We start from the raw sequence: 19,629 nt of genomic DNA on the forward strand, positions 1-19,629 counted from the left end.
TGTACAAAAAGAAGTAGTGGGCTGGATTTAGCTGCAAGCCATAGATTACCCACCCCCCACCCCCACCCCCGGATCTAGGACATGGTCACTGAGAGTTTAGATCTATGATTCTTTGGTGCTCGTCCTGTTCACCCAAAGTGGAGATGCAATCAACAGTGGAGGTGTAATCCTGCCTTACCTCCTCTTCTACTTCTCTTGACCCCAATTCCCACTCCAAAGGTCTTTCTACAAAACAGAAATCTTTTTATGAATTTATGATACTACTGGGGATAGCTGGGGGCTTGTTTTCCTGAGAGAAAATGAAAATGACTTCAGTGACTATTTGGTCTTGAAACCGTTTAATTTAGTTTTTTCTTTATTCCCTTTCCCTTTCTCCATACACGAAATTAACATAAAAATTCCTTCTGGCTAAATTCCCAATGCATTTTCACAGTGAGCATTTTCTGAAGTGAAAATTAGTAGCTTCCTTGCAGTTTTCATCAGGCATGTGAAATTGTGCAGCTCACAGGGGTGGAGAACTCAAACCCCATTTATGAATTAATGCATGCTGTTGAGGGTACCTCACTGTCTGCAGAGTGCCAGGGAATCATTTCTACAGAATCCCAAGTATCTAAATAGTGTACTTTAATTTCCTTTCTCATTCTACCAGTGAGAGAATACCACTTTCTATTTGAAAAAAATGAATCAATATGTAACAAGTAGTACCTATATAAGATTATATTATTTACATCCTCCTTAGGGATAGGCAGCACCTTTGGAAAATTATGTCTCTTTCTAGTCCCTTCTCCTCTTTCTCCCTGCCCCCTGAGTTTTAGATTTTTATCCAGGTGAAATCTAATTATGATGAGCATTAAGGGCAATCTCAAATGGGACTCATAGTCAGATGTGTGGAGGCTAAGCATATGGGGAAAGAGAGGACTTCTGTTTATCTCTAGCTCTAGCCATCTGGTCCCCAAAGTAACCCTGAATCCTTCAGTTTCAAGATCTGAGCTATTGAACTAGCATCCTCCTCAATTCCCCCACCCCCATGTTTCTGGTCTTTCAGGTCTGAAGTCTTTGATGGCAAAAAAATATTGATTTCTGCAACAATTTACAAGAAATATTGTTAAAATTACAGCTCTTAGAACCAAGCAGATCTGGATTTGAATCCTAGTTTTTCCATTTGACAGCCATTGTAGACTTCAGGCAAAATTATTAACTTCTCTGTGCCTCAGTTTTGGATAGCTATGAAATGGAGGAGAAAGCCAATCTCAGGAGGTGAAGATGAGGATTAAATGAGATAATGTTAGTAAGTGCTCAATAAAAAGTCAAGAGAAACATTTACTAAGTACTCAATTAAAATTCTACCTTAGAAGAGATTTCTTTTACTCCATTTTTGCTCCAGACATTTGTCAAATGCTGCATGCTTCTGAGAACTTAGAGAAATAAAGTAAATTTGCAAAAGAGAGGAGCTCACATGCAAAGGGCAAAGGAAACCACATATGCCAGCAAGTGTAGTTCAATGGTGAGTGTAAAATAGAGGTATGTCCAGGTCAAGAGGGCACACAAACCAGTGTCATCAGTAAACTTGAGGATGTCAAAGAAGACAGTGTTCAAACTGAGTGTTGAATGATACATAAAAGGTTTCCCTGTAGTTAAAGGTAGACATATATTCCCATTATAGGGGTAGTACAAGCATTTGGTTTTGCTAGATTTGAAGACAAGTGGAGGTGTAGAAAGTGGTCACAGTGAGGCTGATGAAGGATACTGGGACCAGATGATGGAGGGCCTTGAATGTCATCATAAGTAGATTGAAAGGCTTGCTGGGCCTTCAGGTGGAAAAGCAGAATGCCATGAAACAGGTGATGTCCTTCTCACCTCTGAGTGTGGATGAGCTAGAATGGAGATCCACAGGTAGCTCAGACACTCCAGATATTCCTGAACCGATTCCTGAAGCCAGAGATGGAGCAAAAACCTGACAGAGCAAGATCAATCCAAAGAGAGGGTCACCTGAACCCAGCACTTAAACTTGCTCCTACCAAGGCACTCTCATTTAAATGCAGGCGTCTTCATCTGAGACCTGCATTCTAGACCTGGATTCCTGTGTGGTTACAATTACTGTCCCAGCATGCTTTCCTGAACAACTGCATCTTTTCTACCTCTGAACATCAAAGCTGCAGCTAGCCTACTGAGCTTAGAGTGAGCAGGGACCTCAAACAAAAACAAAGAAGTCCTGTACAGGCAGAAACAAAGTCAAAACCCACATGGAAACAAGAAGGAGATTTTTTTCTACCCTTAAACTTGCAGTCTAGGGTCTGTTTTAGGATTGGAAATGCTACCATCTCCCTGTAGCTGTACCTCTGTTATTACTTTCAGACATTTCACCCAGTTCTTTTTTTCCCCAGAGCCTAACATGAAACACACAGGCCAAAACAGGTGTGTGTGTGTGTGTGTGTGTGTGTGTGTGTGTGTGCGCGCTCTTCCTCCCCTTCCCCCACATCCCCGTGTGTTTGTGTTTTCAGATTATGAATGCCAGGGAACCCATGCCCACAGAGCAACAGAGAGGGGACCCGTCTGGGTCTCCTCCCATCTCAGGGCCCAGAAAAAAAGGGAAAGCTGGCTTCATTTCCAGTTTCCCCCAGGCTGGGTTCCAGCAGCGCTTCTGCTCCAGACCCTAGGCGCTTGCCTTCCTCCTCTCCTAGCAACCGGGAGGCTGTGGATACCGCCAGAGGGTGGGGGCCCGGGAGCCGAGGGGCGGCGGCCCAGCTCAGGTGCCCCACGCACTGGCGACCGCAGTGCGAAGCCACCCCGCAAGCGCAACTGCCTGGGCGCCAGTGTGCACCGGGCCCCACGCACCCACCCGCCGCACCTGCCGCGGGGTCCAAAAGGGATCCTTCAAAAATGAGCCATTCTCACCCTGCTGGGTAAGTGACAACTGGAGCTATTCCACGCTGCGGCAGGTGGCGGCTCCAGCCAGCGGCCCCTCCTTCTCCCTCCTGCTGCGGAGGGGAGAGAGGGGGAGAGAGGGAGGGCTGGGGAGAGAGAAAAAAATAATAATAATACGTATTCTAGGTTGCAGCGAGGATGGCAGAAATCCCAGGCATCGTATCCCCTCCTTCCCCTTCTTTCACCGACTTTCGCCCCATTTTAAAACGTTCAGCCTGGAAAGATTAAAAAAAAAATGGTTGTGAAAAACGCATACATTAAGCAGGGACTTTAGCTAGGATGAAGACGATCCTGTGGTGTGGAACATATGTGTTTAAATGCAAAAGGAGAGGTTACCAAAATATGCATTCGTTTGGAGATTTGAATCGGAGATAAATTTTCACCTAGCGGCTTGAATCTAAAAGAGATGTGAGTTGATTCCATGTTGAGGAAGGTCTCATTGGGAGGGGAGGCCTTTATGTCAGGATTTTTATCTTCTCAATCTCAAAAGGGATCACAAGGGTCCTTTAAAAGGATTATAACCAAGGAAAGTGATATGACACAGCAAAGGATGGCAAGAGGAGGGCGATATGTGCCTATTTGCTTATACATGATTTCCCTTGGGTAGGGTGACTCCTTACAAGATCTATTTTGTCAATATTTAGTATATTCTAGAAAGTTAACATTGTCATTATTGTCTATGGCGCACTCACAAAAAAGTCTCCATTCTTCTTTCTTTTCTTTTCTTTTCTTTTCTTTTCTTTCTTTCTTTCTTTCTTTCTTTCTTTTTTTGGAAGGGATGATATCCAATTTCCTTTTGAATTAAGCAATGTAATGCATATTAGATGGGTTTTTTATTATGATACATCTAGTAGGCAGATAAATATCCTAGTTGGTCTTGCAAGTAATTTAAAAATGCTTTCCTTTTTAATTGCATTTATTGCACATTTTCCAGAGCAGCAAATTAGCAAAAGACAACATATTTAAGATCATTTGGAGTTTGTGATGTCTGTAACACCACATTAGTTGTTCTTGGGATTTATAGTCAAACTTGTTGAATAAATTCTCTTGAGTGTAGGGACATAAGCATTTGGAAAAAGCCAAGCCCTATAAGGTGTCCTGTTGGAAGTCAGTTTCAGAACTTTTTGGAAATTGATGAAGTTATGACTAAATGAGCTTCATGTTTTATCTTAAATGGAATTTCATTTAGGTACTTTAATGTTTTGAAGTTGAATTCCTGTGCAATTTAGTTGGCCATGGGTCATGTGGGATGTAAATAGCATTATTTTTCTGCAGCTGCTGTTTGCAGTACATCCACATTTGAGAAAATGAATGTGTCAGTCATGGTTGTCTTCCTGTTTTTCAGGTTTTTGGCTAAGTTAGAATCTGATTAGACCATTTAATCATCTATTTTAAAATGTGGAAAAAACTGAAGCTGCTTATTAAATTGTGCATGATTAAGATTTCAGAAACTGAAGTCAAATTTTTCTGAAGCTCTATTAGTTTCAAGTACAAGAGGGAAAAAGCAAATTTGTGATTTAGTGAAAGAGTATCCTTCTTGTACTCTTCAAAAAAGTTATGAAGATAGTAATAAATATTTTGCATTAAAATGCTAAGTTCTTGGAGAAGGAGGCACTACATCTTATTAATCTTTGTTCCCTCTGTACCTAGCACAGTGTCTAGAATAAAGTAAAACTCAACAATTGTATGAGAATGAATGGTATTTTCTGATAGTACATCCTGTTTAGAAGTGCATCTGTTCACCTATGTAAACCATGTAAGAACTAAACATTTATTAATTGGTTACCATGTGTCAGTCTCTATTCTAATGGTTTATATGAAATAACTCATTGATTCTTCCCACTGTCCATGAGATGGGTTCTAGTCACCCTCATTTTTACAGATAAGGAAATTGAGAACTGAGAAGTTGCTAAAGACGGCATAGCTAGGAAGGATCAGAATTGGAATACAAAGCCAGGCAGTTCTACTTCCAAGCCTTTGTCCCTTACCTGTGACTGTCACATGCCTATGGTCAGCAGCTGGGATATACAGGATCTTAAATGCCAAGATGTTCTTATTCAGAATAGACCAATATTTATCTGATGGTGCATAATTGTATATAACTATCTAGTATTTCAATTAATAATTTTGTAATAGGGTGTATATGTATATACTTCTTTAGTCCATTAAAACTAAGTTAAAACAGTAAGCATAAATATAACAAATCTAAATGCCTTAAAATCTATTTCAAAACAAAACAATTAAAATTACTGAAAGTTTTTTTTTTTTTTTTTCAAATAGAAGTGGTGATTATTTTTCTTGTCTTTTACCATTTGGAAATAATAAAAGTTTCAATAGCAAATAAAATGTTTCATTAAAGCTGTGAAGGCTTCTTCATCCTTACTGAAGCAGTTGGGACTTATTACATCTTAAGGATAAAACAGTAATAAAGTGTAGTTGTAAAACAGAAATTTTAAATCCCCGAAATTCTACCAATCAGTAAGTGATGTCTGGTGCTTTCTCTTGTTGTTTTCTTTGAGATCTTTTACTTACTTAATTACCGCATGAAGTGCTTGATGTAAAAATTGCAAAGGACCTGTGCTGGCTTTGTTCATATAGAGTTTGGAGTAAATAAAAATGGTCTTAAAAACCTCTGCCAAAGATAATAGAGACTTTGAATCTGAGCTGCATTGTAATTTGGTGGAAGTCAACTATAAAATACCGTTTCCAGCACTGCTATCTCTAATGAAATTGTTTCAGAGAGGAAAATTTCAATTGATAGTCCCTCTAGTTTGCTAAATCTCACCAGCATTGTTGTTTGTGTGTACGTTTGTGGGTTATGCACTAGCCCTAGAGGTGGAATGGGAATTTTATACCCCTCAGTCATGCATGAGGATAAAATGATACGGCTCTTCTGGCTCCTTCAAAGGATCATCCCTGAATCTATGTGAAGTTGGCCGCCTGTATGAAAGATGCACTTGGCTCTAAGCAGAGATAGTCACACTCAACTGTAAATTTCCTTTGAGGAAAGATGAATGAGGAGCATTACAGTTCATGACAAGGAAAAAAAAAGTCGGAAGATGTATGTTTGGAAGCATCGCCCAAAGATTTAGAAGCTTTTTTTGTTTGTTTGTTGAGACTTATTTGTTCACACCTTTTTAATATAAAAAAGAGGGTTTCTAAATATTCTGTAGTGACAATATACTCAACGGTGGTAAAGAAAGAATGAACATATCCTTAGTACTACCTGATAATTCAGTCATTTTTCATCACAGTAAAAAATACTGTATGTAAAATTGTCAGTTTTTAGATAGCAACAAAAATATAAACCGACCATTTTTTTTGAGGGGGGGGTATTAGGTATTGAATCCAGGGGCACTTAAGCCACTTTTAATCCAGGGGCTCTGAGCCACTTCCCCACTTCCCCAGCCCTTTACATATAGTATGTATATCTTTTGGTACTGGGGCACTCAACCACTGAGCCCCGTCCCCAGCCCTATTTTGTATTTAGAGACAGGATCTCACTGAGTTGCTCAGCGCCTTGCGGTTGCTGAGGCTGGCTTTGGACTTAAGATCCTCCTGCCTCAGCCTCCCAAGCCGCTGGGATTACAGGCGTTTACCACTGCACCCAGACCCTCTTTTTTATATTTTATTTTGAGACAGGGTCTCTCTAAGTTACTTAGGGGCTCACTGAATTGCTAAGGTTGGTTTTGAACTTGTAATCAGCCTGGCTCAGCCTCCGGAGTTGCTGAGACTACAGGCCTGCACTACTGCACCCTGGTACAATGCTATTTCCTATTTAAGTGTCCACTGGACTCTTGAGTAGCTTTCTTTGTCTTTGCCTCCTTAGTTAGAAAACTTAGTACTTTGTAAGGCTATGGTAGAATTCTTGTCCGTTGCCCACTCCTACCACCAAAATTTTTTCTATTACAAAGAAATTCAGACTTGAAGTTCTCAGATATTCAAATTCAAATTGGGTAGCTTCTGCACCCCGCTTTAAATATTAACAATTCCAGGAGTGAATTGGTTCTAGTTAAATGAGATGAGCTGAACAGGCTCATTTATTATGGCTTCCTCTCCAACTTCTGATCATTTTCTGGTACAGATTCTGCTTTTTTTTTTTTTTCCTTCTTTAATTCATGCCATGTCTTCTCTGGTCCTTAGCAAACTTGTTCATATAAGTAGATGGGAAGGGGGAGGGATTTGTTACAATAGCCATGTCACTTTTCTTTGCATTCCTGCAGAGTTACATGTCAAAAATCATATGGTGATCTACTACCAAAAATGTTTCTGATAAACTTTTCATGACAACTCAATTGTGTTGACAGCAAAGAATGGGGAGCTGACATGCACTCAGAATGGTTGCCCGGTCACCAAAACCATTTGTTATTTTAACGTTTAGGCAATACTTAAAATTGTCCTTTTTTTCTCCTATGTTTTCTTAAGGTCAATGTACCCTAATAAGACACCAGATGGTAAAAAATATACTTTTCTTTGTAAAAATAGAGAGTCATAAAATGGAGGGAGAGTAGCAGTTCTTAAGACTCATCATGACCCCAAGTACATTTTTAGGAAGAGAAGTTTTAGGAGAATACAGAGGAAATTTGAGGAGTAGAATATGTTTCTCCTAAAACTATCTTTTCCTGATTTCTCATAGGAAAGTCTTTGGATATCCCCAGGGTGTACGTAGACCAGTTTGCAAACTTTTAGGTTAGAGAACATTGTGCCTTAGTTGTAGGCTTCCCAACATTCCACTACCTTTCTCTGAGTCTCTGCTGAGGAAAAGCATCTTTCCCTGGGAGGAGAGGTGCAGACTTCCTCGATTTCGGGGGATTATTAATAACTATACAAAAGTTTTATCAGGGAGACGGAAATATATAGCTTTACTGACTCAATTCTCAAGTCTAACGTTATCTCCAAATAATCTGAAATAAAGTTTGTGTGTTTTTGAGACTCTAAATTTCCAGTGCAGTGAAAACTTCAGATACTGCAAGACACTACCAAAGTTATTTTTTAGTCTCTGATGATTTATTTTGGTGCAGACCAACTAAGAGAATTAGTGTGTGGACAGCATTATGGGCTCTTCCTCCCCTATGGCTTACTCAGTTCCTCACACAAATAGTTGACAACAGTGTATATCACAGAAGGGCACCATAAATGTCACATTTGACATTAACTGAGGTTTAAAGTAATACTGTACAATTAAGTGGGGTTAAAATTTGCAAAAATAAAAAAAGAATCTAGGATTCAACATTCATGTTGGTTTGCAAGTGTCCTTGTCATTTTCCACTGAACTGGAAATCCCAAATGATATATGTATGTACATAATTTATTTAAAAAGAAGGAATAGAGGACAATAAGCTGACTCATATTCAAAGTTAATCCTTAGCACTGCAAAAAATAATGACTAGATAGACATTTATGCTTTTAATTAAAATAAACTATTTAAAATAAAAGTATCTATATATAGTTACCTCATTAATTTATGCTTTTATTGTTGTTGTAGTTATTTAAATAGCCAATTACTGGTTTTAACTGCTCTTAACTGTGCCCAGCTGTGTGTGTATTTTTAATATATACATATTCTTAATCATGGGGCATATTTAAATTTGTGCTAAGAGTCAACCCAAAAATAAGATAGGACTTACTATATACATATTTGGGTTCTACTTGAACAATAACTATTTGGTTGTCTCATGAGCCAGAAACTTTAAATCTTCTTTTTTGCAAGATTCTTAGGAAGGAAACATATCCTTTATTGACCCCATCCTTGCTGTACATAGTTGTAACAAAATATTCTTGGATTAAAGTAATTTACCTGGGGGTTAGCCTTTTTGGATTAATGAGTTTTTCTTGGAAAAAAGAGAAAAATATGTGAGAAGTTGAATAGTCCAACTAGAAAATTCATACCTTCCTGAGATTCTTTCAATATTAGGATTAAAAGGTGTTTTTGGAGAATTGTTGTCAAATCATTACTTGTTTATTGAGCCCCAATAAGCATACTTAAAAAGTGAAGACATTGAAAGTATAGACAGATAGATCTGTATTCCTTAAAAATTTCTTGTTTTCTTCTGAATCTACTCTTCCCCCTATTCTTCTTATTTCCTTGTCTCTTTTGTACGGTTAACTGCCTATGGGCAGATTATTGGGATGTGCAGCTTTGCCTTCTGCCAAAAGATGCATGCCCCATGCCCTCTGCTTCTGAGACACTCACTGGAGAGCTTCACAACACTCTGCCTTCCATTCCAACTACTTACACACATGCAGAAGGACTCAGATGTCTGCGTCCTTTTCTTGATGGGTCAACAATAATCCCTTTATGTTTTTCAGCACAGGCAACTCAGAAGAGAAGGAATAGCTGTTTGTGTTTTCTATGTATCCAAGACAGACATTATTTATTTATTTGTTTGTTTAAATCCATATTACATATTTAAATTGGTCACCTTCCTGATTACTCTTGTATTATGGGCTGAATTGTGTACCTTCCCATCTGTGTATCAAAGGCCGCACCATCAGAGTACCACAGAACGTGACTGTATTTGGAGACAAGCCTTTTAAGAAGTAATAAGGTTAAATGAGATTAATGGGTTGGGCCCTAATCCCATGTGAATGGTTCTTTTTTTTTTTTCCTTGACTCCTTTATTATTCTATTGCTTTTTAAATATTATTTTATTTACTCTAATTCGTGATTGACAGCAGAATGCAAGTGACTAATGTTCTTATAAGAAGAGGAGATTAGGATATAAGCGTGTGCATAGAGGGGAGACCATGTGAAGACACAGGGGGATGACCATCTACAAACCAAGGAGACAGGCCTGAAACTGATCCTTCCCTCATGGCCCTCAGAAGAAACAAACCCCGATGACATCTTGTGATCAGATTTCTAGTTTCCAGAACTATGAGAAAACCAATTTCTGTTGTTTAAGCCACCACCTGGTCTGTGATATCTCATTCTGGCAGCCCTATTCAGCTAATAATACAGCCTCTTAGGATAAACTGATGCTCTTCATTACTTGACCCTGCAAAAAACAAAGGTGGTCTTTATGAGAAATGCAGGGTCATTGAAAAGAAATGACATATTTATAGATAACATGTGGGAGTCATGGATGTCTTAGTTCATTTGTTGTAATAGCCTGTTGTACTATAGACTGTGTGGCCTATCAACGATAAGATTTTATTTCCCATTGTTCTGGACACAGCAAAGTTCAAGATCAAGGTGCTGGCTGTTCAGTGTCTGCTTCCTGGCTTGCAGATGGTGGTCTTCTGTGACCTCACATGGCAAAAGTGTCAAGAGTCTTGGGGAGATTTTCTTATCTAGGGCAATAATCCCATTCATGAAGGCTCCACCCTCAGCTAACTACCTTCCCAGGTCCTACTTCCTACCAGGGATTAGAATTTCTACATATAAATGGCGGTGTCCAGGGGGAGGTGGTACAAGCTTTAAGTCTATCATATGGGGAATGGATATTTGGAGCCAAAAGTTCAAACTGGAGATAAAAATCAAAAGCTAACAAAAAATATGACTAAAGGCCCAGTGAGTAGAGGTAATTAAGATAATAACTCAATGAGCTCCGCAGGTACATGTTGAACTTTACGTTTGCTAAATCTCATTAGTAATCAACCTACTCCCCACCTCTCAGTGCCTGAACGCTGATTGGGATATAAAATTGAACATTTTAAGCCGTTGATCCATTTTTCTGTGACTGTTATTATTTTTCTATAATAGTCATAAACATTTATAAATTAATGAAAACTCTTAGGGCAAAATATTGAAACAAGGGAAGAAACAGCAGGGAACTAAACAGACAATATAAATTGCACATAGTAGTTATGAAACAGCATTAAAAACTAAAGATTTTAAATTGAATTGAATCATAGTGTTTTATAGTAGCAGTTAATTTGGCATTCTCTACATGGGATAGACTGTAATATTTCATATTTGCGAATATTGTGTAGCTCTCATATTAAGAAGTTGCTTCTCTTCATTGCTTGCTCCAAGATATTTACCATAATATTGTTTCCTGTTCTTTTAGATTCAAATAAAAATAATCTACTGTAAATTAGAATAGTAGAGTTAGAAGAAACTTAAGATTTCTGGGTACTAGAGATATAATTTTTTTTTCCTTTTCTTCCTTGTACTTCTCTGTATTTTGAAAATTTTTTTTCTTTAAGCAGAAAAGTACAAAGAAGAAAAATCCAGATTGCTTGACATTCTACCATCCATAGTATTTTTTGTCATTTTTGTTTCTCCTCATGTATTTCTGTTTTTAAAGTTTTTATTGCTGTTTTTAAAGTTATATCGACAAAGCTATACTATTTGAAAATTTGTTTCTAAACTGTTTTTAAATGGACACCATCAAGTACCATGAAGGCACTTGCCTTGTAGTATTTGAATGGCCTTCATATCTCCCATATAAATTGCAAACTCCTGAGGTCCTTAGGATGGAGACCACATCTCTCTACACCTTTGGGTCCTCATTGGATCCCCCTGGATACCGTAAACTTAGACCAGTAATTGCTGAAAAGTATCTCCTCTTAGTGATCACTTATTGTGGATCCCAAGAGTATATTTTCTCATTCATTCAATTAATATTTTTTGTCTACTATGTGCTAGTTACTAAGCTACTATATTAAAAACTTAACTATGTTATAGAAATTTATTTCATTGGAATTTATTGAAGTTCTCAAAAAATCCAGAATAGTGAGTTTAAAAAATAGGTTTCAAAAGTTAGAAGTTGGAGACCTTTATTGAGGTCTTGGATAGCATGGTGATTGTATCAGTTAGTAATGTGTTCAACTACAATTGAGGGAAAATAAAACTAGTATCATTTAAACACTAACAACATCTATTATTCATTTTGTAAGTATTTTACAGTTGGGTAATTAACTTTTTAGAATTAATTAGTTAATTTTTTCAATGCTAGGGATTGAACCTAGGGCCTTGCACATGCTAGGACTACACAAGTGTTCTACCACTGAGCTAGACCCGGTCTAGGACTTGGGTCTTTGATATTCCAGTTTTCTTTTTGTTTTTTCCTAGTTTAGCAAGATGTTAACACTAGATCCAAGCCTTACATTTGTATAATCCTTCCCTGTAAAAATGGAAAGGAAAATGATGGAGCAGAAAAAGACTTAAAATTTTATTGGGCAGATAAACATTTCTAGAATCCTTCCGGGAGACTTCCTTTTATATCTCATTGCGCATATCTGCATTGATGCACATGCAAAGGACAAGGAGGAGCAGGACTGTGTTTGACACTCCACTGTGGGAGACAGGCAAGGGAGAGAGAATTGGGAATGGCTCCTCATAGCCATTCAGCTGTGTCCACTATAGTACCTTAGTGATTGGTTGGCTGACACTGAACTCATATTGGGTTTATACTGTCAGACTTGCTACATAGCTGCTGTGTGACCCTAAGTAAATTTTGTGATCTCTCTCACTCTTGTTTATTTTCATCCTTGTGGGGCATATATCTTCTTTACAGGTGGTTGTTTGGACTAACTGATGCAGGGTCTGGCACATAGTTAGTGCAACAATAAGTTAGCTTGATGTTTGGTTGTTTATATCCTAATGGTAAGGAGTGAGCAGAGATTTCTGTAGGAGACCTTCTGTATCTGAGTCCTGAGTTGGTCTTAGAGTTGGGTTAATTCAAGAAGCCAGTCTAGAGAGATTAATTTTGAGGAAGAGTTCTGAAGGAAGGTAGAGACAAAAAATGATATATCTAGAGACTTAAAAATAGCAAAAAGCACTCTCTAAAAACATGGTATTATAATTATAATCATCACTGCAATAGACCATTATGATTTTGTACAAGGGGGAGAATATAGCAACATTGCTGATTTATTTAGGTGACAGGCTCTTAGGAGCAGATAAGGACATTATAAAACCAACAGAAAGCTAGCCTGTGCTGAGAAGTTAACACTTCTGCCTCAGTTTTGTTTTTAGCTTTAACTTACTATTTCTCCTACTCATTTTTGGAACCTTGAATAGAACACCAACTATACAGGCTAGGGTTTTTGTTTTGTTTTTAACTGAATGATATTTGTCTTCAATTTTAAGTCAGAAATTAATTTCACATTTATTTCCGATCATCTCCCAAACCTTTATAAAAATGGAACTGAACCTTTCTTTCTTTTCAAATCAATAGTTTGGGGTCTCTGTGACTCTAGCCTATGTTTATATCACTCCAATTTGCAGGGATTTACAGAAGATGATCACATCAAATTCTTCCCTACAAGTTCTGTTTTCCTTCCTGTCAAGCTGCAGACATGGAACTCAACTCAGCTGGAATCTTCCGGAACAAGGAACAAGGAATGGGGGAGGCTTACCTCAGCTTGTGGTGTTTAAAGAGGGATATTTAGATCTCAGTTTTCCTGAGAAGAATAGCTCAGAAAAAAAAAAAAAAAAAGAGAGGTCTGAAGTTTCAGGCCAAATGTAAGAGCATGGAGCAAGAGTCAAATCCCAGAGCTCTGTGACAGGGAACAGTGTCCTCAAGGATGTCCCTGGAGACAAGGTCCAAAGAAATTCAGAAACTGAAGTGAGAAATGAAGGCAGGAGATTAGAACCTTGCAGAGCAGACATGAGAAAGAGTTCAAACTATCTGAAACTTATCTTATTTTTCCCTTCTTCTTAATTAAAAGGACAGATATTCCAGAAAGAAATCTTCCATAAATATACACTATCATATTAATCATATTATTATATATAAGTAAGATAAACATATTATAGCAGTTAGAAGATTATTTTGGGGAGTTAGAAAGATGTAGTTTGAATCCCAGTTGTGTCTTATGTGATTTAGGAAAGCTAATAGCTGTCTCACTTTTCTCTTTCAAACATGGTGCTAATAGGTACCTAACCTGCAGGAATATTGGCACTATTTTTAGTAGGGATTCAATAAAAGGCAGCTATTGTGTATTTATTGATCTTTGTGTAAATCATATATTGCTTAAGTCTTTAGGATTTAGTTCTTAAAGTGTGTCAATCAAAAATAAATAAAGTATTCAGTTCAAAATGAGCAGAGATGTCCCATGCTAATTGGGAAATAGGATAGGAAAGGTTGTTCCAGGCCATAAATCACTTTCTTATTCAATTAAGCTAATTTATCTTCAATGCCAACATGTTCTTAAATTCATGAATTTTTATAAAGAAAATTATCATTGACTTATTAATTCATGATCCCCAACATGAAGTTGCCCCTTTAAAGAAACCATGGTCTGAACAACTAAGAAATATAAGTGGAAACTATGTCCCAAAGAATTTGTACGTCTTTAGAATACTTACTGTCATTATCACATTTGAGATTTCAAGAAAAACTCAGGAAGTTGTATTATTACTTTGACTTTGACAACTGCTAGAAAGACTGGGGAAAATGTTACAAATACATATATTTTCTCGTGGTGGAACATTTAAAACTTAGTCAAGGGCTGGGGATGTGGCTCAAGCGGTAGCGCGCTTGATCCTCAGCACCACATACAAACAAAGATGTTGTGTCTGCCGAGAACTAAAAAATAAATATTAAAAAATTCTCTCTCTCTCTCTTTTTAAAAAATAAATAAATAAATAAATAAAACTTAGTCAACCTCTCTTTAACATTTGACTAATTGTTATTACCATTTTACATCTTGCTGTTGCACACAAGAATTGCATTTTAGAATGAAAAGGCTTTTAAAGTGGTTGGTTATTTTTCCCTTTCCAACACTCTCAGTAATTTTATTGTGGTCCTCTTTGGCAGCTTGGTGGTTTTTTCTTCCTTTTCCTTCTTCTTCAGGATGCAGTTCAGATTTCAGTTCTTGGACACTTTTGCTGTGTGAGCCTTGTTCACTTATTCGTAAAATGGGATAATAATCTGATACATAGGATGTTTTGAAGAGTAAATGAACCATGCATGTCAGGCACAGCAAATGATACCTTTTATGATTGTAGCACATCAGACTGAACTGTTATTATTTCCTTGATTGGATTGTTGATACCTTTGGGGGAAGGACTGAGCTTACCCAGCTTTGTAACCTAGGGACAACATAGGACCAGGCATCTAGTAAGTCTTTTGTTGCATAAACTAACTGCACTAATAATCTCCTATGTGTCTTGCTGCAGGCAGGGTGATTGACCTCCCTCCTCTCAGATTCATCCTCTGGCCTTAGAAACACAGTTGGGAAGAGAGTCCTCCTAGCTTCTAGTAGGGGCTCTGGAAATGCACATACATGTGTACAACAGAGTGGAGACAGGAGCTCTACCTGTGGCAGGAAGGACTTCTGGTGGGAGAATGGGCACCATGGTGCTCTCTCAGCCCTGGCCTTGGCATATGACAGTCTTTCTTCATAGGAAAAACCTGATACAAGTTCCCTTACTATCCCTTATATATTCTGAGACTTATCCAGTTTCTTTCTACTGGCTCGGATTTCATTTTATTCCTAATTGTTTAAATCATTCCCTACTCTCAAGTCTTCTTGAAGCATTTCCTCTATTTTTCTGAAGCATGGTATATTTACCTCTTTCAAAGCACAGGCAAATATATATGTGCTTTATTTAAAAATAAAATATTGTTCATAACACTGTAGCTATAATGGTGCTACCCAATGTACTAAGCTGTTTACTTGTATTTTCATATGGAAACCTTAACAGGGCTTTATGACCAATGGTCTACTATCTCCCACCCCAAACTTTATAGATGAGAAAACTGAGGTTAATAGTGATTAAATAACTTGTTGAAAATCATGGAATAGAAGTGGCAAAAGAAGATTTAAAGTAGATCTTTCTGATTCTAGAGGGTGGAGAATCACTGAATACCAACACAGTGGTAACATGTTCTCAAAAATGATTAAAAACACCATAAATTTTTAAAAGAACCAGCTATTGTGAAACTAACTTAGATTTTGGTGGGGAAAAACATGGCAGACATTTGAATAAGGCTCATTAGTACAATTGGATATTTTTCATCATATGATACACTCAATAATATGCTTAGAAAATACAGTACCCCACCCCCCTCCCAAATATGCCATTGGTAGTAAGATCTAACCATTAAAAATTTGTTGATTGTTCACTGTCAGACCTAGAATTGTCCTTGTGCTTGTGCAGAGGGGCTCAATATTAATTGTAAAAGTAAACTAGCTTTGGGAATTATAGACATCCAGAAGCACATAACATCAAAGTTCAGGATTCTTTTAGTGAATTTGGATTTCATTTAAAAATATATTGAATGAGTGTTATCAAAGAAAATTTCAGATTGGCTTATAAGAAAGAATTTTTAAAAAGTATTCCCAAATGTAAAGCAGCTATGACATCAAAGAATAGCCATATATTTGTACTACTTGGTAATATCAGTTACCCTAATTTAGATTAGTGTGATTAGATTAAAGCAATCAAGATCTTTGTAAAATAGAGTTTATGACCTTCTTACTGGATTTCAGAAAGCTTTACCTGCTCCCCAAAGTTGCCTCTTTGATTTGGGTTTCTGATTCCTACTGTTTTGTAATCAGAGCTTGTACTCTAGACTTAGGCCTTGATCCTGTCAAGATACAAATTCCCTCTTCAAGAGGGAATGTGTTGCTATGATTCACACAAAGATGCACCATCCAGAGTTCCCTCCAAGGAAGAGCTTCCTATGCATCTATAGAGGTGCATTCTGTTGATCCTCCAGCCATCAACATCTTCAGCTGGCCTCAGATCAAGGTAACACCTTGTCTAAGATCATGTCCTTCCCGGCAGACCTCATTGTTGATTGAATCTGGATGGGGATAAGAGTGTGACCACTTGAGACTGATACCAGACAACCCTGAGGAGCAATACTTGCTCCAGAGTTCTCCACTAGATTGGTCAAGTCTTTGCTTTGGTTCATGTACAGTGTGATTTGTCTCTCTGCTGTATCCTGCTTCGGCCCCTTTTCTTTCACAAGTTTTGATCCCTAATAAACATACTGTATCCCCAACTGCATTTCAGCATGTATTCTGGACACTTTTGGGAATTGCTTTGTAGAGCCTCGATAAGGCTGGATTAGGACGACAAAGAAGCAGGAAGTATGAGGAGAAAAAGAAGAGGAGGAGGAAGGAGAATCTGACATTGCCAGATTTTTTGAGAGGATTGTCATTTAGGAGACAGAAGGGACACAGGAAAGGAAGGTTGATGTGTGCAAGGGAAGCTTTACCTACTTACTAATGTTGCTTGAGTCAGTGCTGTATATCAGAATAAATGAGTAGAATAGCATGGAGATATTTTCAGATCCTCTCTAAAAATGGCAGCTTTCTGACATATTAACTCAACATGGATATTAACAACTCAAAGAATCTGAGGATTTAGGAAAGGAACAATATTTATTTATCTGTACATTTAGAAAGCACATTCTAGGCATTGTTCTGTGAACAGGGACAAGTTAAGGTCTGCACGGAGTTTCTAGTCTAGAGAAAATATAATATAGAACCTGGCTCTCTAACCTTAAAAGGCTAGTGCTTGGGTTTATGTGAACCTCTTACTAAGAGGATAATGATCAATTGACTACTCTTTGAAGAAAAAGAATACAGAAAAACATGTAGCCTCTTCCAAGGAAGATTTTTCTGCTAATGGGGGAAGTGAAATATAAGAAACAGTTACTCATGATGGAAATCCTTAAAGAGTAGTTTTACTTGTAGAACCTTTTTAAGTTTAGGTATAAATTGATTATGGAAGAGAAGTTGTAACTCCATAAAAACATTTAGTATTAATTGAGCATTTACTATGTGTGGTAAAGTGCTAAGTGCTGTACACACATTGACTCATTTAAATACTCTGACTCTCTGAGGAAGCACTATTATTATGTCCATTTTCAGAGGAAGATATGAGGCACAGCAAAGTTACCACACTCTCCCTTGAGACACAGCAAGGGGATTTTGGTTTTAAAAATCTATGTCATTTCCGCCCTTTAAAACCCCTGCACTGATGTCACAAAACCATCCATCCAGTCCCAGAAGCACAACACATACCTTATAGGTAATTCCTCTGAGTTTCACACAACTTGCCTTTTATCAAACGGAAGCATCATTTCTGTACTTCCCACCCCTGCTCTCTATGACCCTGCCTTAGCATCAACCACTTGCCCATTGATACTGCAGGTTCCCCCTTCCCCAGGCTGAACTCTGCCTCAAAGGACACAGTCCAGCTTAGTTGTTCCTGGTTTGACTCTTGGATCAACTTTAACTGGTCATGAGCTAGTTATCTAATCACTCTCTACCTTTGTGAACTCCTCTGTGAAGAAGGGGAGTAACAGTGCTCTACAGGGGTGTTGTGAGAATTAAGAGACATAGTGCATATTATATAGAGTGATTACTGTATGCACTATGAAAAATGTAAGTAAATATTAAATGTTTGTGATGAAGATTACTGGTTTCCTACCTGCCTGCCTTTCCTTTGGACTGCCTTATTATCTTCTTCTTCTCTCTCGCTCTCCCTTTGGTACCAGGGATTGAAAGCAGAGGTGCTTAAACCCTGAGTCATATACCCAGCCCTTTTAAATTAAATAACTAATTTATGTATGTATATATGTATGTATGTATTCAGAAACAGGGTTTTGCTAAGTTGCTGAGGCTGGCCTTGGACTTGTGATTCTCCTGCCTTAGCATCCCAAGTTGCTGAGATTTCAGGTGTAAACCACTATGCCTGGCTTTATTATTGTCTCTTAATTTGGATACTAGTTTTCTCTTAAGCATATTTTTAAAATGAATATATATATTCCTCCCCCCCCCCCCGAAAATGTAACACTTGAAAGAGAGGAACTTGGTGCCCATAGCATGTCTTAGAGGGCCTGGCCAGACCTAGTGGAACCCACTACTGCTGCCCTGCACATGCTTGCCTATCACCTCCTCTGTGAACACTGCAAAACTCTTGCCAGCAGTGAGCACAGTTGGAGACTAGTTTTGTTTTTACTAGTCAGTTCAAACCATCGTATTAAGGCTATAAATAAAATAATATTATGGTTTTCATCTGGCCACATTGTTAGAATAAACTGAGAGAAATTGTAAATCATTATTTAGCATAATTGCTGAGATCTGGCAGGTTTGGATGCAAATAAAAAAAGAATGAAGAATGTAATATAAAATCATTTATGTGATATCAGTTCAATCACCCCCTATAAAGTGGCAGACTGCAGAGACTCAGGGTCTAATTTTAGTTGGTGAAGAGTTTTCTTATACAGGAATAGTAAATAACTGATCCTCATGTCAATTGTTCTGTATTTGTCTTTCTTCAAGTCTCCTCAAAAAGGATATTTTTTTTTTCCGTTTCTCTGGGAACTTTTTTTTCCTAATGCAATTGTGTACCACACTGCAAAGGCACTTATTTGACAAAACCTAAACTAACATTGTTAGTGTGATCATCCACAAGAAACATTCTTCATTTTAAAGAAACTAGAACACATGAAGCATGCTTTTGACCCTTTCTTTGTCTGACTTCTTCTACTTATTGTTGTGAAGTGAAAGAAAAGAAAGGTTGTGGTCCTCACGTGTGGATTTTTGAAAAGGTTGTGTATCAAGGAATTGGACCGATATGCTCTGTTTCCATTAACTGATTTATTCATTCACTCAACAGATATTGGCCAAGTGTTAAATGTTTGAGGGCTCAGGGAGGAATCTTAGATGAATCCGAAGAGAATGATCAAACAAGGATGAAAGCAATTCTGGAAGAAGTTAGTAAGACAAGGACCACAGGAACAATGCTATGGGAACTCCTGTGACATTCTGGCATCTTCTTCCTAAGGC

At 37.8% G+C, this 19,629-nt stretch overlaps 1 protein-coding gene across 1 annotated transcript in view; it reads left to right on the forward strand.

Moving 5' to 3' along the window:
- Positions 1–2,865: 2,865 nt before the first annotated feature.
- The window catches only part of ERICH3 (glutamate rich 3), a 101,126-nt gene continuing 84,362 nt past the window's right edge, over positions 2,866–19,629 (forward strand). Inside the window, exon 1 of the mRNA XM_081308243.1 lies at positions 2,866–2,903. Coding sequence (XP_081164369.1) covers positions 2,881–2,903 — 23 coding nt within the window. The 5' untranslated portion in view covers positions 2,866–2,880. The remainder of the gene's footprint in view (positions 2,904–19,629) is intronic.

Source organism: Spermophilus citellus (genome assembly GCF_964194105.1).
Source record: "Spermophilus citellus genome assembly, chromosome: 9".
In the NCBI taxonomy this organism is placed as follows: domain Eukaryota; kingdom Metazoa; phylum Chordata; class Mammalia; order Rodentia; family Sciuridae; genus Spermophilus; species Spermophilus citellus.